General features: G+C 49.5%; 1 protein-coding gene across 4 annotated transcripts in view; it reads right to left on the bottom strand.

Annotated features, from left to right (window-relative positions):
• Nucleotides 1-25,727, bottom strand: part of LOC130262544 (protein CEPU-1) — a 357,153-nt gene that overhangs the window by 47,270 nt on the left and 284,156 nt on the right. For all 4 annotated transcript variants that reach the window (XM_056509777.1, XM_056509776.1, XM_056509774.1 and 1 more), the window contains one exon: nucleotides 1,697-1,929. In XM_056509777.1, the coding sequence (XP_056365752.1) occupies nucleotides 1,697-1,929 (233 nt within the window). The remainder of the gene's footprint in view (nucleotides 1-1,696; nucleotides 1,930-25,727) is intronic.

Raw genomic sequence — 25,727 nt, 5'->3', positions numbered from 1 at the left:
AGGTCATTAAGGCAGGTTTTCCTTTAATTGGACATGATAATTCACTTTCATGTCCTGCTCTGAGAAAGGGCTGGGTGAGCCAAAGAACAGCTCTTCAAATTAGGGGGCTCGCTCTCCAGAGCTGGAATTTCTGCCGGCAGCATGAGGATCTTGAGCACATTACAGGACTGGGCCCATCACTGAATCATCCTGTACTTAACTGCTGCAAGGAGTTAAGCTCTGACCTTTTCCTGCAGTACCCAAATATCTCTTCCTAATGATACAGCAAGACATGGGAGGGATGGGCCTGGATGTCTGGTGATACAGGAAATTTAGGTCAGGAAATGGGAATCAGAAGAGAACAGATAGAAATTGTCCTGCATCACTCCAGCATCTGATAGTGACTTCAGAACTTGCTGGTGATCGACTTTGGCTTAAGAAACTCAGGCAGGTAATAAGAGATTGCAAGATAAACAGCCAGGAACGGGGCTGGCAATGTATCCGCTTCCCCTCTGTGCTTAATGGAGATGGAGAAAGTCCGGCTCTGGTTAGTCAGCTTGATTGCTTGGAGAGGAAAAGGAAAATGAAAAGGGAGGGAAGAGGAAAAATAAAGGCCCTGAGTCTGGGTTTTTTCCCCACTTCTATTCATTAGGCTGTCAATAGCGCTCAGGCCTGGAATATCGACGGCGGATTAGTTCAACCCGACTTTGTGTACAAGACCAATGCCTTTTTAACCCAGCTTGTTTCCAAATCAATACACCCATCAGCATTCGAAAATTAGCCCGAGACGAGATTCCAATACTCAAGCTGGTGTGTCATGTTAAGAGGGCTCCCGGACAAATCACAGAAGAAGCAGCAGAAAAAAAAATGGCTGCTAGCAAGGGATTAGAAATTTTCCATTAATCTTCCCCCAGGCTAAGAGCTCATCAGGCTCTGTTTGTCCCTCCATGAGGCTCCCTCTTGTCCAGCTCTTGTCCTGCCACATGGACACAGAATCTATCTTCCATCTGCTTGACCACCACATGTGGCCACACCTGTCCGTCCCCTCCTGAGAAGTGTGCTCACATACTTGCTGAAGAGCACATGTAGGCACCCACTTAGCCACCAAAAATGCTCCAGCACCTTGTGCTGGTCTTTCTCCTCCTCCTCCATAAGTATGGAATTTCAACACACAAACACATATTGTTGCTAGGCATACACACACCCCCACAAAGCACACAAATCTGCCAGCGCGCTCTTTTCCCCCAACACAAATTTTACTTCAAGCACTGCCTCCAGCTTGGAAAACAAAATAACATCAAAAAACAACAACAACAAACGGCATCACGGGTTTGCCAGTGACTGTGTTGGGAGGCAGAGCTGCCTGTATCAGAGCCCTGGGATTATGTCAGCAAATTTGGATAAAACCAAGCCTGAGAGAGTTCAAGAAGCATTTGGAGAATACCGTGGGACACATGGTGTAACTCTTGGGGATGGTGCTGTGCAAGGCCTGGAGTTGGACTCTGTGATCCTCATGGATCCCTTCCAACTCATAAAGTTCTCTGATTCTGTCAAAATCATTATCCAGCTTGGGACCAAGTATGGATCAGCATCTACCTCTGCACCAAGCTGTGTCACATGCTCAACACAAGAGCAATGGGAGGAGAAGACACCAGGGCAAAAGGACAAGAAAGCAAATTCACAAGGCCAGCCCCTTTAAAGACTCCCTTCTTCTTACCTTGCACAATGAGATGGACACGCGATGTCTTAGGGTGATTGTCTGTCTGCACGGAGCAGGTGTAGGGGCCCTCATCGTACACATCCACATCGTGGATCTGGATGCTGTACTGGGTTTTGGTGTTGGCCAGGAGCACCACCCGAGGGTCCAAGCACCACTTGTCATTGCCGGCATAGAGGATGCTGCTGCGGTTCAGCCAGGCCACTCGGGTCACCCGGTTGTCCACGGTGCACCTGGGGAGAGGCAGAGAGGTGACCCATCAGTGAGTGCTCTGGGTGCTCTCCCTCCCTCCCTTCCAGCCCTCCTGGTCCTCCTGGCACTATTTTTAGCTTTGCTGTCAGCAGCATTTTCAGAGACCAAGTGCTTTCAGTGTCCAAAGAGGACAAGGTCAGCACTTTCCCTGCGGTGCTCAGGGCACCAATATCCATCCAAACCCACGGCTCCAGAGGTTTGACCAACAGCTTCACAAAGTTTTCAGACACAGGGAGGTCAGAGCCACCCAGCACCAGCCTTTTGCTCCTCCATTCCAATTTATTCTTTTGCAAACTTTCAGACAAACAGAGCTGAACCCAAACTTCCATCCCAAGTCTACACTTTTTTTGTGGGGTACAGGTTTTTACTTCCTGCCCAGATCCATCACTTGTCATTCTCTCCACAGTCCTTCACATCCCTGCAGCCACACAATGAAATGCAAAATGGTGCTGGGAAAGCTTGTGCTGCTTCACAAAGGAGCAAAGGAAATTTATCTTTGGAGAAAGCCAGCTCTGACACACACCTCTAAAGAGAAACCTTGAGCATCCAACCATTTGTCCCCTCTGTCAACTTTTCCTTCTGCACCCATCACCTGCTGCACCTCCCTCACTTGTGCACCTCACCCCAGCTGAGCATTTCACTTATCCAGGGATGTTTTGGAGGTAGAAATCCTCTATATTCAGCCTCAATAAGCACCTGAGTTCCCCCTGAAGACAACACAGTGCAAACCTAGAAATTATTTTGATCCTGAAGGAGATTATTTTCCTATCAACATTAGCTGGGATCAGTCTTGCTCCTCCCAAAGGTTTCTGCCAGCCCTGTAACTCCCCATCCCCATGTCCCTAAACCAGGTTTGGATCCTCCCACTGCCACAAATCAACTCCAGAGAAGCATCAAGACATTCTCTAAACAGCAGAAACCTGCAGTCCCCACAGCCAGCTAAATCCCTGCTTCTCTATGAGAAATTTTGGGATTACAGAGCCATTGGGATTTAGCCACGCTTTGCAGGATGCTGGCTCCAGAGTATAATGTCCCTGCATAAAACCACTCAGCCTAAGATCCACTGTTTACATTCTTCCCCAAACTACTTCATTACTTGTGCAGTAGCTGGGATGCAAATTAACTCAGAGGCACTGGGAGGAGCCCGGCAGCTTCTGGGATGTCTCACTCGAAGTGACTTCAAGGAGTGTTAGGGACTTAATGGGCTCCATGTGCCAGACTGCACTAATAGGGGAGGTAAAGGTTGGATATATTTGTGACATGTGGACACTTCAGGGAGTGTATCCTTTCTCTGGGTGAGCTGTCTCCTTACTGGGGATTCTTATAAACTGCTCTGGGTGGGGATTCACCTTTTCTCCAAGACAACAAGTGATAGAACAAGAGGAAAGGGCCTCAAGTTGCACCAGAGAAGGTTTAGATTGAATATTAGGGAATATTTCTTCACTAAAAGGGTGGTCAAGCCCTGCCACAGGCTGCCCAGGGCAGTGCTGGAGTCACTGGAGGGATCTAAAAGCCACTTAGATGTGGCACTTGGGGACATAGGTTAGCGGAGGAGCTGGCAGTACAGGAGAATGGTTGGACTGATCTTAGAGGCTTTTCCAGCCTTAATGATTCTGTGATAGGACACTTCTCCTCCTGTGTCTATTACTGAAGCCAGGGAAGACACAGGTACCCACCTGGGGACCAGTTATCTCATCTCAACCTCTTTGGCCCCAACAGTTACAGGAGAAGCCAAAATAACCCACCCAGCCTCAACACACAACTTTTGGGGGTTAGGAGTGACAGAGGAGATGTGCCCAAGGTGAGATGTGTTGTCTGCAGTACAGGACATCCCTGATTTGCAGTACCAAACTCCTGCTCCATCCTCCCTCTCTGGTGTGAAAAACAGCCAATAAATTAAACAGTTTTACTACTGTTCCATAATGATATTACGATAATAATAAATTAAATGTGAGCAGATTTTTATTATCTACATTAAAAAAAGCAACAGATTCAGTCTGGGCTGAACACCAAGAACTTGGCTCTTTCTCTCAGCTGCATTACAACTTGAGTAAAAGGCCTGAGAGTTTAGTTGCACAAGTTGAATTAAACTGGAGATTTCTTCCCAGAGGATGGGTTTAGTCTATTGAACTCCAAATCTCAGCTCTGCTGGTAGCTCAGACCTATGGGGCACAAATAAAATGAAGTGGTTATTTGGTGTTTGGCTCTGGTACCATGAAATAGGCTCCTGTGGTGGTGGTTCTGCACAAACACAGGGGTGTCCAGGGCAGGGTGATGAGAATCCAGACGTGACTCGAATTTCTCAACCAGACGTTACCTTGAGGAGCTGTAAGCAGGCTGAACTAAAAATATGTATTTCCTCTCTCCTCCTCCACGCCAGTTTTCTTTATGAAATGCATCAGCTTGGAGATCCTTGGATAATAATGGAGCCAGACAGTGTGCAATCCAAGCATTCCCTCTATCATATGGGCATTTAAGTGCTTTTGAAAAGCAACGGGGCTCAGGTAACGCATGAGGCAGCAGTGAAATAAGTGAAATAAGCGCTTTCGCCCTTCACAGCACCCAGGCACAATCTCTCCTTATCGCCCAGACACGCTTTCCTGTCCCTGGGATCAGCAAGCTTCAAGCTGTTACTTTATATTCTTCCCTGCCTCTGAAAGCTCATGAACCTATGTATATGTATGTATATATAAATATATATAATAAAGCACAGCAGCAGCTCCTGGGAAAGAGGTGCTTTGACCTCTGGATGTGCTGGGCTATTTAGGGATTGGCAGTTGTGCTCCTTCCTGAGCTGCTTCCAAGCTCTGTGCTCCTCCTGCTCCTCCTCGCACAAATGCTGGTTGGGGTCCCCGTGGCTGAGGCTCTTCACAGCGACCTGATGCTCTTCCAGCCCCTCCATCTGCTCCTCCTTCCCTCCTCCAACAGCTCTTCCCTCCACAGCCCGGTGCAAGGATGGGAAGCTCCTCTCCCACACACGGGCAGCCGAGCAGAAAGCCTTTGGCTTTGGCCAGGAAGGCACGCTCCAGGCACAGGTGGAGAGCAAAGCCACCGCTGAGCCCGCAGCCTGCCCTCTTCCCACCCTGCTCCTGGCAAAGTGCAAAGCCCTGGGAAGCCTCCTCCACCTCGCTGGAAGCTCTCACTTTCCCTCTCAGCCCATGCTGTGCCAGGGAAGGAGGGGAGGGAGAGGTCCTTGGGGTGCCGGAAAGCAGTGTTTGCCTCAAAAAGATGATCTAAAAGCAATTAAGCACAGATCAGGTAATTTTCTCTCTCAAGATCCTTAATCCTTGTTCCACTCCTGCTCAGATAGCAAGGACTTCTTCTGCAGAAAGATGAAAAACTGCTGTATGCTGGCACAAGGTAGAGATGATACTGCTCTGGACACTGCTGCCTCTCTCTGTTCTTTCTTCCCCAATAAACCCAGACTCCCAAGCCTCAGGGTTTCTCCTCTGGGAGATGGGAACACTGCCTAACTCCCACTGCTGCATCATCCTGGGGCAGGCAGGGATGGCTTGTAGGGAGATGCAGCTTCTCATGCTGCACCAGACCCTCTGCTCCCTGCAGCCTCCTTGGGCACCTCAAAATAACCACGAATTTGGGCATTTTTAGACAATTACATGCACTGAGCAAAGGTGAGAGCTCCAAATCTCCATCATCCCCACCTGACCCAACCCACCTGCTCATCCCTTGCCCTGCACTCCCCCATCTATGACGTGTGGTGGGTGCAAAGGGACACAGGCTGGTGCTGCCCCTTCTGCATCTGTCAACATCTCCCGCAGCCAAAACATCTGGGCTTTGTTATCCACCCTCTTCTATCAAGTTGGTCCATTAGGGACTGGCCACTCTCCCCCAAACTGGTATTCCCAAACATTCCCACAGCCTGAGGGCTGAGCTCATGCAGCTAAAGGGCCCCACAGGTGCAGCCAACAGCCCACCTGGCTGCAGGGACAGCACTCAAAGACAAACAGGAAGAGGGAAAGCAGCACCACAAGGATTCTGCCAGTGAGCACAAAGATGAGCAGGGCTGAAAATGCCAACAAAGCCATCAGAGGGGACAAAAGAGCCTCACAAACAAGTACCAGGAATAAACAAGCAGCAGGGTGCTGACGCTGAGTTCCCTGACCACTGATCCCCCCGTGCCACATCCAGCCCCCAGCACCTCCTTGCGACTCCAGAGCAGACACAGATGGCACACACCAGCACTGATGTGCCCTCCTGAATTTCTCTCCCTGCTTTCTCGAGTTTGCACACAAAAAAATGACAGGAGAGGAGGTGGGCAGGCAGTGGGGGGAAGGAGGTTTTTAATTACTGAAGTGTAGTAATTGGCACACAACACTTTTTTGTTGCCTCTTATGCAGATTGCTGGTGTTCCAGAGGGCTGGGCTGGAGAGCACAGATTGTCTCAACCCAGCAGGACACACAAGAAATGAATAATGTTAATTAGAACTGAAAAGAGCTCAGCAAAATTACCAACCTGATTGCTGCTTTCATTGCAATTATCAAGGTACAAGCTCCATCATAGGGAGGCAGAGATGGGATTGAGCCTGGCTCACCCCATCAAATGTGGGGGCCCAACCTGGGCTGTGACCAAACTGACCCTCCCCAGGCTCGTTTTGCCTTCCACCACCCTCTAATTTTCATGGCATGCCCACCCTAGAGAAACCTTCCCAAATCCTGGCCACTTGATGGGATTTCACAACAGCATTGACTTGAACTCTTTAGGTTGGAAAAAGCCTTGAAGACCACTAAGTCCAAGCATTAACCCAGCACTGCCAAGCCCACCCCTAAACCATGTCCCCAAGTGCCACACCACCATCAAGCATCCCCTGATGTCTTTTCATTTTCTTCCCAGTCTAACTCAGCCATTCCCACACACTCCCAGATTTTTAATCAATCCCACACCAGCAATGTTTTGTCTCTCCTACGAGTTAAATCAAGCTGTAGATCAGGAATAAATTTGGGGCTTATCTTAAAATTGGGTGCAAATCCTCCCACTGAGGCTGGGTAAGATGACAGGATGTTCTGGCCCTGCCTTGTCCCCAGCTTCTCATGTCCAGACATCACCTTCCAGCCTCTGCTCTGACAGCCAAGCTATGAATGATCAACTAAACCAGCCCGCCGCCGGAGGCAGAGCTCCACATCTCAGATTTATTTCTGTGATTATCACATTTATTGTTATTTATTAGGATTAATTAAAGGCCAGGCTATGAACAACTCAATCCCAGTCAGGCACAGTCTTGCAGACTTTCCTATGATGTTTAGAAGAGAATTTTGGCCATCAATTCCAGAGCAAAGGGAAAACTGAGGCCAGATTGTGCCATGCTCCTTGGGACAGGCACTGCCCATGATCCTGTAAGGCCAAGATGCCCATGCTGTGGACAGCCTGAGGTGTTGATATCACACCGAACAGGGTCTGAAAGCTTTTAAACTAATAAATAGTGAGCCAAACCTCTCATTGTTACATCCCAGTCTTGTTTCACTCTCTTTGCTGCATTGGGCTAAGTCATGCACCAGCAATTTCTCCCAGTCCAGCCTTTCTCCAGCAGGATTTGCAGCATCTGCTCCCTTTCTCTGCACACTCAGCCTGTGTTTGCTCACACACCCTCCCTGCAGCATCATCTGCTCACTTCCACAGGGCCAGCCAGTGCTGCCCCACACAGCACACATTGAGAACACACACGCGCACCCACACACGTGGGAACAGCCCATAATAATCCCATTCTGCAGGAGCAGGGACACCCTGCTCAGGCCATGGATCTTGGATTGCAAGGCTGGGTGTGCTGGTCACAGGCTCCTTGCAGGAAACATTCACAGTGGAAGTTGGACTGTTGGATTAAAATGTCCAAATGTAGGTTTGGTACTGCTGAAAGCCCCCAGTGCTCAGTCAGGGACTCTGATGGGGGCTGGAGGCTCAGCCCTGCTGGGGTGAGTGGCTGTGATCAGATTCTTGGCATTCCCATCTTCACCTGCTCCCCAGGACCAGCCCAGTCATCCTTGCCCTCACTCTCAGTTTGGCTGGAGGGCATCCCTGGAGCTCCTACTGATGTGACACCACCAAAGACACAGCCTGAGGAGGTTTCTACAGAGTGGCTCACAGGACCAAGAAACCTCTTCCCTGCATGGGGAGCCTGGTTCCTGACAGGCAGGAGCTGACCCAATTATTAACTCAGCAGCAGGGTCCAGCAGGAAAGGGGGGTCCCTGCTGGGGCTGGTGCCTTCCTCCTGTCCCCCCTGCAGCAGCCAGAGCATCTCCAAAGGCTGCAGGGCGAGGAGGCACCCTTGGATCAGCTGCCACCCCAGTGCCTCTTCAAAATAACACTGAGCTGGTCAAAAGGAACGTTCAGAAGTGAAAAATAAAACCCCTTTGTGCTTCCCCCTCTCTTCCCTGCCCAGACAGTTCCATGTTGGCTGCTGCAGAGGGAGTCAGGGCCCTGGACTGGGAGGTCCTGCCTTTCCCACTGGCTCATGCAAATTCCTGCCCTTCATTCCTGCCCTCTGCAAGGCTTTAAAGATATCTGGCACCTCCTTGCCAGGGAGAGCAAGTTAACTCATGTTTATAAAGTACCTGATCTCCTCAATTGAAAGTTTATACATGCAAATGATTCACACTAATTACATTAATAATAATACTGGGCTCGAAAAGATCCTCCTTGGTTCACTGCCCGGGATTCACAGAGCTGCAAACAACTCCCAGTGTGCTGCCTTAGACACGGTTATTGGCAAGTGCCAAGGAAACAGGAGGAAACCGGACTGGGAAGGGAAGAAGAGCTGCAAAAAGAGCTGGAGCTCCTGCTGACTGAGCATCAGGCAGGGTAGGGAGCAGGCACGGATTCCATGGACACCTCTGTGTGCATCCTGACAGTGCTGGGAGATCCCGAGGGCTGGCACAGGGTGGGCAGATCGCGATGCAGCCGGCAGGGATGGCTCGTCTGGAAAAGCCTTATCTCCCTGCAATGCAGCAGTGCACCAGCACCTTTCCAAGTCCCGTGCTCGGCTCATCCAGCCTTTCTATTTATCCTCCTATTGTCTCTGCTAACAACAGGGCTCTGCACTTCTATAGCATCTTCCATCTCAGCATCTCGGAGCGTGCCACAAAGCATCAATGAGGGCAGCGGCTCTGCAGGCAGCGTGCCCCTAACCCAGCTGGGGCTGGCTCCAGAAGTGCTGATGGCACTGGGGACAGGGTGACACCAGCACCAGAATGCCTGTGGGCAGCTGTGTGGGGACACGGCCGGTTTACAAAGGACACGGATCCCTCCAGGGAGCTCCCGGTGGGATCCTGTGCTGAGCTGTGGGACAGTTATTCCTCTGGGTTTTCTCCTTTATTTTTTTATTTTTTTTTCCTTGCATTCCCAAAGCCCAGGTAATGAACAGGAGGCTCCTGGATGCCAGCAGGCAAACAGCCCTCCTTGAAAGCCACCCCTTCCCTGGCAATCCTCCAGGGTTGCCTACGGAAGGATCCTCACTCCTGCAGGGAGAGCATCATCCTAGTCCAGGACCAGACTCTGGCAGCTTCAAAAGGAGGTGTGGGAAATGCCAAAAGAAGAAAATAACTCCCTGATGATCTCACCCTCTCCCCTCAAGCCTTACGGAGCAGCGTAAACCCTGGAAAACAAGGTTTCCTCATCTGAGGAGATGCAGAGCTGTTTTCTCTCTCTGCCTCCCAAAGAACAGCGCTCACTCTCCTTGCTCTGCACTTCTCTTTAGATAAAAAGCTCCTTTGTCACCCACTAGTCCCGGGCTGAGCCACGGGACTCCCCCCAGCTCGCCATCCTTCAGCCCCCCGGCACTCCCGCTCTCTCCCGCCGGCTGCACTCACAGCAGTCAGCGCCGATCCCCGGCGCTGAACTCGCTCAATTACGAGCTGTGCCCCGGAATAAATCCTGGTTCTGCTTTGCCAAGTGACACTAATGGCCCTGGAATAAAGCGATGCCATCCACCCCAACGGGCTGCAAAGGAGCACGTTTAACTACGCACACAGGCAAGGGGACTGCTGAGCTTAACTGCACTGAAAATGTATTCCAAAGGAAGCGATGCACTTAACTTATCACAAGTGGGAAATTATCACTGAAGTGGCTTTTCCTTAGAAGTTGAGGCACAAAACAGGAACGGTGAGGGGTGAACGCTTTCTGCCAGGACTGCAGAGAGAGAAGGAGGAGGGAATTGGGGGATGCTGAAGGATGCTGCGAGTCCCGGGGCTCTGTGAGGAGGAGCAGAGGGTGAGAGAGAGGGAGAGGTGCTGCAAAGAGTGGGCTGCAGGGCACTGATGGGGACAACACAGGGAAACCAGCCCAGGGAAGGGCACAAGATCAGGAATCAGGTTTTCAAGGAACTGGCAGAACTGCCCAGGACACTGAGGAGCTGGGGGAGCTTGCACTGTCACTGCTTTCTGCTGACCAGCTGGGTCTACACAGGATCATGGAATGGTTTGGGCTGGAGAGGACTTTAAAGATCATGCTGTTCTATCCCCTGCCATGGGCTGGGACACCTTCCACTCGAGCCCCATCCAACCTGGCCTTGGCATTTCCAGGGATGGAACAGCCACAGCTTTATGTAGCAAAAATATACTGCTATTATACATATATATACACCATTCCTATATATATCCATCTATCTATTCTTTATCTATGTATTCTCTATCTATATATACTGTATCTATATATATTGTGCCATCTCTATAATTCTAGCCTGGGAATAATAGCAGGTTACCACATCACCTTCCTACACCAGCTCTCCCTCACGCTCCTAATTGCATCTTCACCACGACGCCCGAGCTCATCGTGCTTCTGCCACATGGGGAGAGATGGGGAGAGACAGAACAAGGACAAGCAGCAAATCCTTAAAATTAAAACAGAGAGGTGGTCCCAGCAACTCAAGGCTGAGTAGGAGGAGTGGGGCATCCCAAGCCTTTGGAGATGAATCCTGGATCTGTGCAGTGCTGTGCTGCATCACAGGGTGATTATTCTTTGGCAGAAGAGCACAAGTAGCTGAGAGAAGAAGCTAAACTGTGCCTCTTGCTCTGACATCTCTCTCCTCAGAGAACCCAGCTCCCTAACAAGAACCTGCACAGCTTCTCACAGACACACAAACTCCACCACACAGCCAGATCTTCTCCCACCACCCAACCAGAAGGTGGTTTGCTACATAAACAAAGTTCAAGGGCCCATCTCACAACTCCCATGTGACTCATCACAATGGGATGGAGACTTGTGCCTGATAGAAGAGGCTGGAGAGGCATAGACAGAGCAAGGCAAGTGGAGAACCAGAGGAAATGGAAGAGAGGGACAGGAGGGATGCCAAGGAAGAAAACATGATGGAGCCAAAGTAATGGAACCTTCTCCAGCCATGTCATGGCATCAAAACCCTTTCCTCATTTATAAAATAGCACTAATGAGACCAGAAACAAAAGAGGGAGTGAGGGAAAGGACCCTTCCCAAGAAAGAAACCCCCAGTCCTTCCCTCTCCCCTTGAGGACATCATCCTTAAAATATATTTCATTTCACAGCTGCATTATGGTACCACAAAATCCTGCGAATCCAATTTAAGAACAGATTACCTCCTCACTTACTTCATTTGAAGCAATTACATGTTAATTTTCATTGAGACCAGCCTAATGCATACCAATCTGATGCTGCAATCTCATTTGAATACTTGAGGGAAAGCTAGTTGGGCTCTGGGCTCTGGAGGCTCATATTTAAAGGGCCACTTCACATTTCCTTTCCCTTTTCCCCTGGTTATTTACGTTCTCATCACACTTGTGGTGCTCCCTCCCTCCCTTCCGGGTGTTCCCAAAAGCTGCTGCCACCCCTGAGACAAAATAAAAAATAAGTTTTGCAGTCATGCTGCTGTGTCCATCACCAGTCCAACCCCCAAGGCACGACCTTCCCCAGGCCAACATTCAATACCAAGCACGTTTTTCTCCATCAGCGTCAAAGTCACTGAGAAACACGTGCTGCTCTCTGCAGAGACTCCTCCTCCTCCTCCTCCCAGGCCAGGAGCAGCCTCCACCACGCTTGTGGCTGATGGTTATCTCCAGCTCCCTCACACCCACTCCGTCTCCCATCTCTGCAGAGCCGCGCTATCGATCGGTGTCTCGGACACCGAGCTCTGAGTAATTAATAATGCCAGCAGAGTGTGGATCCTGCTCGGGGTGGAGGCGGGGAGGCAGCTGCCCCCGGCTGGCTGCATGCATCCCAGTGATAAGCATTCATGTTGGAGGCTGCACCTTAATTAGATTTTTCAGATTGCAGAAGCCCTGAGACACTTGTGCAGACACCATATAAATGTATATTGCATTGTACTGTAATTAATCCAAGGTGATGGAGCAGGAGCCAGGGATTCACAGTGAAACAATCAGCCTCAAAACTTCAGCACATCATCGGGTTCAAACCCAAACCAGCTGCAAACCAAGAAATCTCCCTCTTCACTCCACCAGAGACACACTGGACAACAGGAACATCCCAGAGGCCAAAGGTTTCCCGGTGCCTCCTCCCCAGACAAGGCTCCCACCATTAGGAGGACATCTTTCCTTCCACACGAGCAGTTTAACAGCCAGCAAGACAACGAAAAGCACTAAAGACAAGCAGAGATTAATTGCAGCTCCTCCTCCCCAAAAGAAATAATCGATTGCATCAGGCAGGTGTCTGTGCTGCTGCTGAAAGCACGTGGATGTCACAGCCAGGGCTCCAGACGTTTGTATTCCACATTAGACAGCCAGGATGCCCCATGAGCACTGAGGGAAGTGATGGGGTGAGAGAGTTTTGTTGGAGAAAATCTTTGGAAAAGCAGTTTACACTGAGGCTAACTCAGGGAAGGTGCAGGAGGACATGAAGTGACAGATGAAAAATTGCTGTCTGAAACATCACTCAACCTCCTAAAGACTCCTGTGCCTGTGCAAGTCGCCTGCCTAGAGCAGGGGGGAAGCTTTTGCTTGCTGGGAGCTGTGGGACTTTTTCCAGGCTGTTATGAGCTTCCCTAGGAAACAGCGGTGCACAATCGAGGTTTGGGTAGTGCAGGGCAAGGCCCTGTGCCCACAGATACTTGCCTGCAGCAGAGATGCTCTGCTGACCTTGAATACACCCAGACCCGCAGCTAAGCTGGGTTTGCACCCAACTGCCTCACCCTTGTGGTGGATGCAGACCCAGAAGCTGTGAGCAGTCAAATCGTTGTTACAACAGTTAACAATAATGTTCTGCAAGCTGTTACATCACCTGTTATGCCGAGAGTATACGTTCTGTACCCCTCAATCCCCCGTAACTCTATATTCCCTAATGGTTCCCAGCTCCTACGTTCGCCTTTGTCCCTCATCTCTTCCGCCCTTCCCTTCTCCCTACTTCCGGTCGCCTGCTGCTGCTCAAAAGACTCCGCCCCGTATGCAAATTACCAATATTCCCACACAGACACCCCAAAGGCAGAAGTCCTACCAAAGAACTACACCAAGTGCTGTGAAACCAACAACCGTGGGCCATGGAGATCGCCTTAAACTACCAAGAAAAGACTTCACCAGAACAGCTACCACCTCGAAGGGAGAACACAACAATGACACCCTTACACTAAACGAGCTGAAGGGGAGATTCGTGCGTTCGCGTGAGGACTGGAACTCCCCATCCTGCCTGCAGGACGGATAGAGGAGCTCTGCCCCGCGACATCACTGGCTCAACTACAGCAGCAGGCGGCCACCCTTCCCGCAGCCCCTTTCAATAAAATAGCTGCATTTAATAAAGGCTTCGGCCCTGCTCATTTATTACAACCCTGACCCTGCTCCCTCCATTCTGGGGCAGCCAAGGGGTTTCACACACATTTGGAAACTTCTTGAATTTCTATTAATGCAATCAAACTGCTGCTGCTCGAGTCCAGCAGCCTTTGCCTGCAGGAAACAGCCACCAGCACACTGCACCTTTGATGTAGAGTCACTGGGCTGGATGAGACACTTGGGGAACACCCTGGCTGCTCCAAGCCCCACAGTGGCTCGTTTAGAGGGTCCCAGGACACCATGGCTTAGCCTCCACTGTGCCCAGTGAGGGCTCTGGGGAGGAAGGGAGCTGAGCTGGGAACCTGCTCTGCCACAGCATCAGTGGGTTTGGGAAGGATGGAATGAGCAGCAGGGCCCCATGGTGTATGGTGAGAAACCAAATAATCAGGATTCAGGGGAGGAAAGGCAGTTACCTGGGCAACAGTGAGCTGCTAATCCATCTGCCACCCTGCAGGACTGCCCAGCTGCTCCTCCACTGCCAGGGGGAGCCCCCAGAGCAGACTGCAGCTCCACAGCATCATGGGGCTTTTCCCAACCCCATTCCAGGCTGGCTGGGAAGGCAGAGGTGACCCCACACTCAGCCCTGCCCCTCCCCAGCCATGGGCAGCTCTCAGCAGACTCAGCAGCTCTTGTGCCCATCCCCACAGCCCAATGATGGTGGCCATCACCAAGACACAGAAGGAGCTGATGTCCCACAGCTCTGTCCTGCCCTGGGTACTGTCCCTTCCCAAGGCACTGGCCATGCTTTTTCCTTGCTCCATCTCCCATCACACCCAAAAGCTCCTCTGCAGTGAGAAGGAAGGAGATGCCTCTGCTGGCAGACATGGATGCAGATGCCAAAGTAGCACAAGGACACAGTGGATGCAGGGGATGCCAGCACCCAACCAGGATGTCACTATCTTGTCCCAAGCACACCTCCACCCCTCTGGGTGACATGGGGCCCACAGCAGCCTCTGCTCCCCATCCAGCTGCTTTGGCAGGTGGAGAAACACCAGCTCTCCAGCTAAAACAACAGTTTTGGTGGCATAGGGATAGGATTTCAAAGCACCCAGAGAGACTTTGCCTGTTTCCTAGTGATCCAACTCAATCCCTGTACAGGCCTTTGAAAACATGTCCTTTATAGTTTTCCATTTTGATGTCACATCTGTAAGAATATATGGTGGGGTACTTTTTTCCTTTTTCTTCCTCTCTTCTTCTTAAGAGGAGATATCACACTTTGAACTCTAATTTTTATTTATTTTCATTTCCTCGAAAAGGACTGATTCCCCACTGAGCAGAGATGGAGGAAGAGAAAAGGGGGTGGGGAAGAAGCCTTCAAAAAGTGCCCAGATTTAATTTTTTATCAGAGGAGCAGAAAGAGAAATTTGTTGATGATCAAACAGATTCAAGTACCTTAAAAGAAAGCGGCCGCCAGTAAATGGAAACTAGTTAAGGAATTACATGAAAGACATGAGAGATGCTCGAGAAGCAGAAGAAATGCTGTAACCAAGTGGAAAACCAAACCCATCAGTCCCAAGCCACTGGAGCAGCGAGGAGCAGCAGGTGAAGTGTTTGCTCTGCAGCAGCAGCAGCAGATGATGGGAGAGCTGGAGGCTTGCAGAGGTGCTGAGGAGGGAGCCCAGTGCCAGGAACCAGCACCCTGCCTGGGCTCTACCTGCCTGCCTCCCTGCATAGCTAAAACAACTAGAGGCAGGCAAATAAAGGCTGCTGTGTGAAAAACAGCACCCCGGGGACTCTGTGTTTTCATTCTCCTCCTCGGCACATTCCAGCTCGAGTGCGCTCAGTTTATAAATTCGAAGGGGGTGGGATTGTTTGGGTTGGGTTTTTTTCTCCCTTTGCTTTGGTTTTAATCCAATGGCAGCACTTTAACAATCAGGCTGGGAGCTGAAAAGCCGGCAGAGCCGGGCAATGGGATGTGGACAGAGGGATTTAGGGAAGGGAGAGGTGAGCAGAAGAGGAGGAGGAGGAGGGGGTGAGACCGTGGCAGCACCAAGCTGGCCTGCAGGAGTCAGAGGCAGACAGGGCTTGAGAGATGGAACCAGATCCACCTCAACCCCAACAAGCCTTCCCAAACCCCTCCTTGCCAAAGCCCTGAAGAGGCCAGATCCTATTGCTTCCTGAACTGTGACCCACCCGGCTTAGCTCGGAAATCTTTTAAATAGGAAAACAGAGGCGGCATTTGCTTTCATGCAGAGTCAGTGGTGAGCAAAGCCCAAGGGTTGCATTAGATTAGCAGGCAGCTCCTCCGAAGGCACGGAAACTTTGATCATTTAATATGTATGCACCGTGTCAGAGCGCACAGGTCTCCAAACCCCAGTAAATGTTTTATTAGGGCAGCTCTGGCTTTTATGCCCAAGCCTTGCTCCTTTTGGACTCTGGGGATCTTGTTGTGATTGGAAAGACACTGCTCATCATCTCCCTCTCTCCCAGGAAGGGCTGTGCAGCTCCTGCCTTGCTTTTCCCTCAGATCTCACTTAAAGTGCATTGGAGCCCAGGAGCCTGGATGGTGGCATGAATATCCCAAAATCACCCCTTGCCTTCCTCAAAGATTCTTCTTGCACCTTGCAGCAAACCCCAAAACATGAACTCTGATGTCAGTGGGAGCAAAGGCTCTGCCCTTCCTCCTCCATCACCACCTCAGGGACATGTTTTACTGGTGGATCTGGCAATGCTGGCCTAATCCTTGGATACAATGACCTTAGAGGTCTTTCCCAACCTTTCTGGTGCTATGAAAGTGGCCACCGGTCTGCCCAGAACTCCCAATCCCACCAGAACATGGCAGAGCCAGTCACCCTCTCTGGGAAGCCACCAGGCAGGAGCCTCTCTGGAAAGGAGATTTCTGACTGAAGCATTGCAGGACGAGCCCCAAGCTCCCCTGAGTGCAGAACATCTCAGTGTTATCAGAAGCACTCTTTGATTTTATCCTTTTAATTTGCAAATTACTTGTAGTTGGCAAAATTTGGAAACGACTCATTGCCAAAGTGATTATTTGTTGTTGAAAATGTCATTTTTGTTGGAAACTTAGAAGAAAATCCCCACTAAACAGCATAATTTGCCCTCCATGCTGCCACACTCGGATATAACCCTGCTCACTACTGGATTTCCAACTTCCCCAGAGCTGGGATTCAGATTAGGAACCAGTGCATGAAGAGAGAACGAGGCAGATACAATCTGGGTGTACAGGGACTCTCCTTCAAAGGACTCTGGGCCAGGACAATAAATCTGAGTGCACAGTTCTAGAAGAGACACTCTAGGGGGAAATGATACTGCTTGTAGAATTAAAGCAGCCCCCCCTTTTTTTTTTCCCCCGATTGTAAAAAATATTTACATCCAAAATTGACAAGAAAAGCCTAGTGCCAAGAAAATAGGGGATTTTTATAGATCCTGTTTCTGCAAGAAATTACCAAGACAACAAGTCACTAAGTTCTGAGAAAGGATTTGACATTTTCCTGAATAAAAATAGCACCTGAAGTGGTATCATTTAGGATTACACCTTATGGGCAAGTGCTGCTGAAGCAGCCAAAGAATAAAACCCTTCCCATGGGTGGAAAAATTCACCCGTGGGATCCCACCAGGGATGCTTAATTTTCTCCACTTTTCTATAGGATTTCACACTAATTTCCACAAAATCCTCTTGGTTTTGTCACTATTAGGTTTGATTGGATATATTTTTTTTTGCCATAAAGGAATTACAAGGAGCAGGAATTTTCTTTCTTCAAGGCATGGACACAGCCCAGAATGACCACGACCTGTGGTGCCATCTGTGATTTAGGGGATTTCTGGATTAAGCAGAAAGCCGGGCTTTTTCTCCCAGCTGCAGCCACTTGTGCTGTGAGATTTGCCCATAAAAGCATGCTCCAAAATTTCAACCCACTGAGCTATTGCTGCCAAGAGCAAGAGCAAGAGGGATGGGGGTGGACAGGTACCTGGTGGGAAAGGAGCACCTGGTCCAGGCAAGGATGCATCTCCCAAAAACACATTCTCTGGCTGTTCTCCCATTCCCTTTTTCTCTTAAAAGAACAAAAAGCACCCATATGCACATGGTAGCACACCATGACAAAAGGAGACCAGAGGCCAAGAAATACAGGGGAAAGCTTGGACATGGAATGACTGAATGAGGACACTGGGATTTTGGATAAGCATTATGACCATGACAGCTTTCTGAATATTGTACCTCCAGCAACAGAAAGCCCTGAGGTGTCTGGGAAGGGAAGGGAAGTTTCAGGGAAGTTTCAGGGAAGGGGAGTTTCAGGGAAGGGAAGTTTCAGGGAAGTTTCAGGGAAGGGAAGTTTCAGGGAAGGGAAGTTTCAGGGAAGTTTCAGGGAAGGGAAGTTTCAGGGAAATTTCAGGGAAGGGAAGTTTCAGGGAAGTTTCAGGGAAGGGAAGTTTCAGGGAAGTTTCAGGGAAGTTTCAGGGAAGGGAAGTTTCAGGGAAGTTTCAGGGAAGTTTCAGGGAAGGGAAGTTTCAGGGAAGTTTCAGGGAAGTTTCAGGGAAGGGAAGTTTCAGGGAAGTTTCAGGGAAGGGAAGTTTCAGGGAAGTTTCAGGGAAGTTTCAGGGAAGGGAAGGGAAGGGAAGGGAAGGGAAGGGAAGTTTCAGGGAAGTTTCAGGGAAGGGAAGTTTCAGGGAAGTTTCAGGGAAGTTTCAGGGAAGTTTCAGGGAAGTTTCAGGGAAGGGAAGTTTCAGGGAAGGGAAGTTTCAGGGAAGTTTCAGGGAAGTTTCAGGGAAGTTTCAGGGAAGGGAAGGGAAGGGAAGTTTCAGGGAAGGGAAGTTTCAGGGAAGGGAAGTTTCAGGGAAGGGAAGGGAAGGGAAGTTTCAGGGAAGTTTCAGGGAAGGGAAGGGAAGTTTCAGGGAAGGGAAGTTTCAGGGAAGGGAAGTTTCAGGGAAGTTTCAGGGAAGTTTCAGGGAAGTTTCAGGGAAGGGAAGTTTCAGGGAAGTTTCAGGGAAGTTTCAGGGAAGTTTCAGGGAAGGGAAGGGAAGGGAAGGGAAGTTTCAGGGAAGGGAAGTTTCAGGGAAGGGAAGGGAAGGGAAGGGAAGGGAAGGGAAGGGAAGGGAAGGGAAGGGAAGGGAAGGGAAGGGAAGGGAAGGGAAGGGAAGGGAAGGGAAGGGAAGGGAAGGGAAGGGAAGGGAAGGGAAGGGAAGGGAAGGGAAGGGAAGGGGAGGGGTTGAGCCTTCTCCTTGAGGCTCTGAGCATTGCTCTGTGCTCTCCACAGCTCCTCTGGCAAGGATGAGCTGTCCCACTGCACTCTCTGCCTCATCCCTGCCAACACCAAGCTTGACCCTCTTTATCCAGATGGTCCAAATCTTCCAAGCACTGAGGCTCCTGCAGTTTTCCAGGAAAATGCCCAGCAGCCTCATTATATCCAAACCCTCTTCCACCACCAAGCACTGCTAATTCAATCCTTCTACTGTGTGAAAATCAGAGAAAGGAGGGACCAGGAGGAAAAGGTGGGGGATTTCATCTATCCAGGGGCTTGATTTCTTCAAGTTTTGAAGCTTGGAATATGAACGTGTTTATTTTTAAATCGAAATTCAAACTAATTATTAGCAGGAGGCTTTCAAGTCAAATGTAGGTCATGCAATGTGATGGGGGATATTAGCAATTATTTCAGCTTCAGGAAGCACAGAAGTAATGGATACTCAGGAGTTGTCCAGTTTAGTTAAGCACTTTTAACACAAAATTGGGCACCTTTCTGACTTCAGCCTGGCCACCCTCTTCTCTGGCACTCCAGGAGTGCTGGACTGGACTCATGGGTTGCCCACTCCATAATCCAGCAAGAGTTTTGCAGAGGCCTCAGTGCAGAGGGGTGAAACAAAGCCCACAGCACACCCAACTCACCTCAAAGGACAAGCTGGACCTGATAATTGCAATATTTAAATATAATAATTAAAATTATTTAAATGGGAATGTCAAAACCAGGAGTTTGGGATGTACATTCTATGCTACTCCTTCAAACAGAGGTGGTGGGACAGTGAGACCTCCCCCTTCCTGCATCTCAGCCATCAGAACTGACTTAACCCACTGCACAAATGAACCAATCTTTTCACCCATTTCTGCTCCAAGAAAAGCCTTGAAAATAAGAAAATCTTGGGATGTCAAGAGCTGTGAATCCTCAGCAGCTCTTCCCCAGCACCAGGTGCTTGTGGGCAGCAAATATCAAAGCCAAAGCCTGGGGAAGCAAAACGTGGCGTTTACACATAAGAAAATGTTTGGCAGCAATAAAATCTTTGTGCTACACCCGGCTGGAAGGAGCAGGATCAGGAGGGAACTTCTCCATGCCAGCCCAAGGTGCCTGAGACAGCTCAGAGCAAATGTAACCTACTTGCAGTCAACCACGATCAAGGCCAAACAGAAAAACTGCCAATTAAAAACACAGAATGATTTCAAACAACAAAGAAATCCGTGGACATTGTTTGATCACACATATTCTGCACGAGAAGAAAGAAACACCAAAAAAAATAGAGACTAAAAATAGGCTGGGTGCTGTGAGCCAGATCCCCAGCCCAGCAAAGGCACCGGCTCCAGGGAGTTATGCGGCTTTACCCATGCAGCTGTCATTGTTGCTAAGTTCTGAGCTCTATTCAAACTTGCAAAACGTTTTCTTTTCCTGCAAAAATACAAGAATCCCCCTCCACCCCCCTCCTTCCCCATCTTGGAGCTCATCTCTCCTAAAGCAGCTCACATGATGATGATGATCAAAAATAAGCCCTCCAAGCCTAAGCTCACTAACATTCATTTCTCTCCTGCTAATGCTGGACTTCTTACTGTTAATCCTTAAATATATCCTTAAACAAGAATGACAGTACCTGAAGCACCTAACAACCCTGTATCATAAACAGAGACAGCCTCTGCATTCCTAATTTAGCTTGCCACAGAAGAGCTGACAGTAATCCCAGATCCTGAGTCCTGGATATCTCCAACGTAAATGCCAGCACCTTGCTCACCTTGACATTACAGAGCAGCCTGAACTTTCCTTGTCCTGCTCAACTTTCAGCTGCTTGTTTGTTTTTTTTTTTTCTCCTTGTTTTGTACAAAAGCTGACCCACATCAAGCTCAGCCTCTGGGGCTGGGTATTAAGGGGAAGTGTCACCTTCACCCTTTGTGGCTCGTTGCTGCAGGGACACCAGCCACGAGTGACACCAGGAGTAGGAGGCTGTGGATGGAATCTGCAGCAGGCAACAACCTGCAGTGAAAGTGCCCAAATCTCCCATTGAGAGCTCACAGTCCAGAAAAGAGAGCAGTGGGTAGAAGGCAGGGGGATGGAGATGACCACGCTGGTTATCTCGGCCAAAAATAACCAGTTTTTGCAATTTCTATGTCTAAGGCTCCAGTTTTCAAAGTGCTCCAGTCCAGCACTGAGAGTCAGGCAGAAAATCACAGAAACCCAAAACAGTTTAGGTTGGAAGGTACTTGAAAGCCCATCTCATTTCAATCCCCTCAACACCTTCCACTTGCCCAGGTTGCTCCAAGCCTCATCCAGCCTGGCCTTGAGCAGTTCCAGAGCTGGTGCAGCCACAGCTCCTCTGGACAACCTCTGCCAGTGCCTCCTACACAGCCTGTGAGTAAATGGGATTGCTCTCAAAATACCAAGGACCTGGGTAAATGTGTGCACTTAGGAGGCAGGAAAAGAGCATTTGACATTTTGCAGGGACTCCAGAAAGAAAGGAGAGAGAGGCTTTACAAAGCAGAGCTCGCCCATCATTCCTCAGTGGATTTTCGTTTCTCTCCAAAAAGGCAATCTGAAAACAAAAGGCTACGAGGGACTGCAGCTGGCTCCCACAGAGCAGGCACCAAACCCAGCCACTCCATGTGATCTTTAACAGCGAAAGCACAGAGGAGGGAGGATTTCAGCAAATTGCAGCAAGGAATTAACTCTACATCAATTTGGGGGCTTGTAGAGTAATTTCCCCCCTCAGCATGAGGGCGAGCACCGTGCAGCTGCAAGCCAGCCACAAGCCAGGGACAAGAAATATCACCAGAGCAGTGAGAAGAAGCATCAAGTGCCAACAATAAGCCAGCACAAGCCCTAAAGTTTATTGCAAACCCCCTTGGACTCAGGAGGGCACCATGGGCCAGCTCCAAGCTGGTGATGGGAAGGTGCCAAAGCCCATCATCCTGTCAGAGCTGTCAGCTGGCAGGACTGCTGTGGCACACCAGGGCTGGTGGCCTCATGCCACGGCCAGAGGACAGACAGTGTCCCTCTGCAAAGCATCTGCTGTGGTCAGAATAATGAGGCAGAGCAAGGGCTTTGCTGCTGCTTTCTGCAGATTTGCATTGCATGAGCTCTGGGCATCCCAGAGCTGGGTGGAGGGATGGGGCTTTGCAGCCCAAATTGGCTTCACTGTGCTTCAATGCACTGGCCCACACTGCTGGGAGCACCTGGGGACACCCAGAGGGTGGTCAGGCACTAAACAGGGATGTGGTCACAGCCCTAAGCCTGACAGAGCTCAGGAAGTGTTTGGGCAACACTCTCAGGCACAGGGTGTGACTCTTGGGATGGTCCTGAGCAGGAACAGGAGTTGGACTCAGTGATCCTCATGGGCCCCTTCCAACAGAGCAGATTCTATGATTCTGTGATCCTACATGCTCCCTATGAGTGCTGGGGAGCATCCTGGATCCATGCTGGCCTCAAAGCTCTCCCCACCAGCTCCTCACATAATGGGGATAACACCAGCACGTCTTGAATGGTAAAACAGGGCTTGGCACTGCTTTGCCTCAAAGCCTTGCTTTGATTTCCATGCCATGGCAAAGCCTGCCTTGCTCCCAGGTAACTGCAGGGACTGGGGGTTACACAGTGCTCACTGAAGAGTGACATCTTCCAGTCCAGATGCTCAGATTTAGAGACAGACGGATGCCCCCGAGGCTTACACACCTCTGTGGGACAGGACAAGCACCAAAGGGCAGGTGCAGCCACAGAGCAGAGCCACAGGTTTCCAGGTCTGATTCCTATCACTGAGATAAGCAGCAGCTGCAGGCTGGGAGCAGGTTCAGCTTTCAGGCTTTTGTTCAGAGCTGGGATTTTGCTTTGGGCCCATCCTCAGCCAAGAGTGAAGTGGAACAAAATCACTACAAGAAAGCATTTGGCATCCCTGTTTCTCTGGACAAGGTCTGGTTCCCTCCCTCACACACTCCGGTGGCTTTGGAAAATAAAATCCTGCTCCTTCTGTGTGCCAGATCCCACGTGAAAATGGGAACTGGCAAACAGCTCCAGCTCTCACCAGGAATTTCTGCTGGAGGAAGGAGACCCAGATCTAAACATGTTTGTGCTGTAGACAATTTACATTCCACTTAAAGGCTCTGAGGAGGGAAGTGGGGGACTGGACTGTGTTTGGCTTGTGCTGGACCTGCTTTCATCCTTGAATGGAGCCCGAGGAGCTTTGTTCTATGCAATAACACATGAGGATATTTCCTGGTGCTGCCAAACTTTACAATATGACCAAGTATTCCATAACCTTTCTTATTTTCCTTTTAAGCCCCAGCTCTCACTCTTATATCATTATATAAGAAACCCTTGGCGTTCCTCACTCTTCCCATTCAAAAATACATAAATCCACAGGAAAAAAAAACCCCTAATCAAACAAAAACAACCCAACAAAGCAACAATGAAATGCTTCAGAAACCACCTCCACTTGTCAGGCACAGGGCTTGAAAAGCAAGGCTCCAGATTTGGAATCCTTAAGCTCTGCCATGCTTACTCTGCACTGCACAGAAGTCCCTAAGAACAACTCTCTGGCTCCTTCCTGTCTTTAATCTGCCTCAGCAGGCACAATAAACAACTACAAATGGAATAACAATATCGGAAAAGGGGGCTGGGAGGACAGGAGAGGAGATGCTGTAATGTAGAAGAGGCCTGAGAATACTGGTGAAGGCTTTTAAGAGCCATACATGCTAATTACGGTGTTAAAAATCTGTCAGTCGAAGGGCTGGATATTAAATGGAATTGGCTTGAGATGACAGGGCTGAACTGGATTTTAAAAAATTATTTATTAAAATGCTCTGGATACAAATTAATGTTCTTAGTTCAAAATGTATTATTGTCTCTCTGGCTTTGATCTGCAGAGCACTTTGAGCGATGAATGGGAGAGGTTGTCAAATCTCCCTCAGCACTGCTCTCCAAGTGACTCCACAGCCCTGGCTGAGAGGCTGCTTTACAGTTTCCTCCAGCAATACCTTTTCTTACATCCTCAGGAAGTTCTGCACCAGCAAGGCCATGCCCCTTGTTCTGGGGTGAACTGTTTGGGAGTAGACACCAGCACCTGGATAAGGCAAGTGGCCAAAGTGTGGGATGGATGGATGGATGGATGGATGGATGGATGGATGGATGGATGGATGGATGGATGGATGGATGGAATACTTGCCCAAGTCAGAGATGAGACTGCTGACAAACTTGGGAATCTAAGAGCCAGGAATGAGGTTTGCCTAGAGAAAAGTATCTTTGGGAACGACTCAGCTCTCCCCTCCCTTTGACTGCAAGTGGCCACTTGGTCTATGCACTCCAGCTGGATGGAAAATAACTGCCCTATTTAGTCATTTGGGATCTATTTGTCCTTGTTGATAGGGCAAGGGGGAAATGGCTTAAACTTGAAAGAGAATAGGTTTAGGTTGGATATTACAAAGAAATTCTTCCCTGTTAGAGTGGTGAGGCTCCAGCACAAGATGCCCAGAAAAGTTGTGGCTGCCCCTGGATTCCTAGAAGTATCTAAGGCCAGGTTGAATGGGGCTTGGAGCAACCTGGAATAGTGAAAGGTGTCCTTGTCCATGGCACGGGAGGTGGGGGGGGAAAGATATGATCTTTAAGATCCCTCTCAACTGAAACCATTCTGTGATTCTATCATTAGGAAATCAGAGGCTGAGGGGTGTGGCCCATCCCCAAATCCATGGGGTGGAGAGCCCAGGAGCAGCAGCACTGATCTTTCAGCAGCCTGGAGGGGGTGAGAACCCTGTGCTGATGTGCAGGGTGCCCAGGAGGCTCCAGCTCCAGCTGTGCACAGTAATCCCTTCCTAATGACAAACCCCCTCCAGTGCAAACCCAGGCCTGCATTTTTGGGCAAGTCCATCCCACACCATACCTGAGAATCACATTCCTTGTAGCCAGAGAATCTCTGTCCCCTCTCCAGCTCATCCACTACATGCAAATTCACCATTGCCTGCAGCAGCCACTGCTGGCCATGCTTTGGCTTCCTACAGAGTTCACTCCACTTGGCTCCCAGGTCACCTCTTTCCTTCCACTTTATCTCTTCTTAGGTTTTATTTTCTAATATTATTTTTTTTTTTTGTTAACAACGTCTGTACAATTTCGCTCTCGATAACACGCGAGTTAATTAAGCCGTGATCTCCTGGAGACAGGTTGCTACAAGGAGATAAGCAGCGGCTTCTGTTCACCATAAACACTGTGCTCCTCTCCAGCTTCTGGGGATTTGCTGCTTTTGTACAGAAGACAAAACAATCATTGCCAATTAAACCTGGACATCGTATTTTGCCCATCGTCAGTGAGTCTCCTGACGTCACCTTACCCCATGATCCTCGCAGAGGAGTGAGGGTGCAGCGCAGGGGAAATTAATACCTGAAGTTGTAATAGGCCAGATAACGGCATGAATCCAACACAGGGCACAGCTTGAAGGACAAAAGCCACTGCAATTCCAGCAGAGTTGTGCTGATGTGGCCTTGATGGGTGGGTGACATCGGGTTTGCAAGGGGTGTGGAGGCATGGGTCTGGAATTTAAAAGGTCTCAACACCCTTTATGATATGGTCTCATGTGAAAAAGAGGAAATTCAATGAATGAGACTGTGGAGCAGGATGCTGAAGAAAAAAAATTCTAAGCAAATTAAAGCAAGACCAGACAATTTTGCTCTGCTCAGTGTGGGAGATTCTTGCTCAGCTCTTTACCTGCCACTCCTCGCCCACTGCAGAACCAATGATTTTTAAAACTTTGCGCTGATTTTGGCAATTGGACAACACCAAAACTCCAGTATGGACCCAGAGCCATAAAATGGGGACAACCACTCTGATATCACTCTGCAACCAAGGC

Source organism: Oenanthe melanoleuca, chromosome 24, assembly GCF_029582105.1.
Source record: "Oenanthe melanoleuca isolate GR-GAL-2019-014 chromosome 24, OMel1.0, whole genome shotgun sequence".
NCBI classification, from domain to species: Eukaryota; Metazoa; Chordata; class Aves; order Passeriformes; family Muscicapidae; genus Oenanthe; species Oenanthe melanoleuca.
The sequence above is the reverse complement of the archived record's forward strand: the minus strand, read 5'-3'. Positions and strand labels throughout refer to the sequence as shown.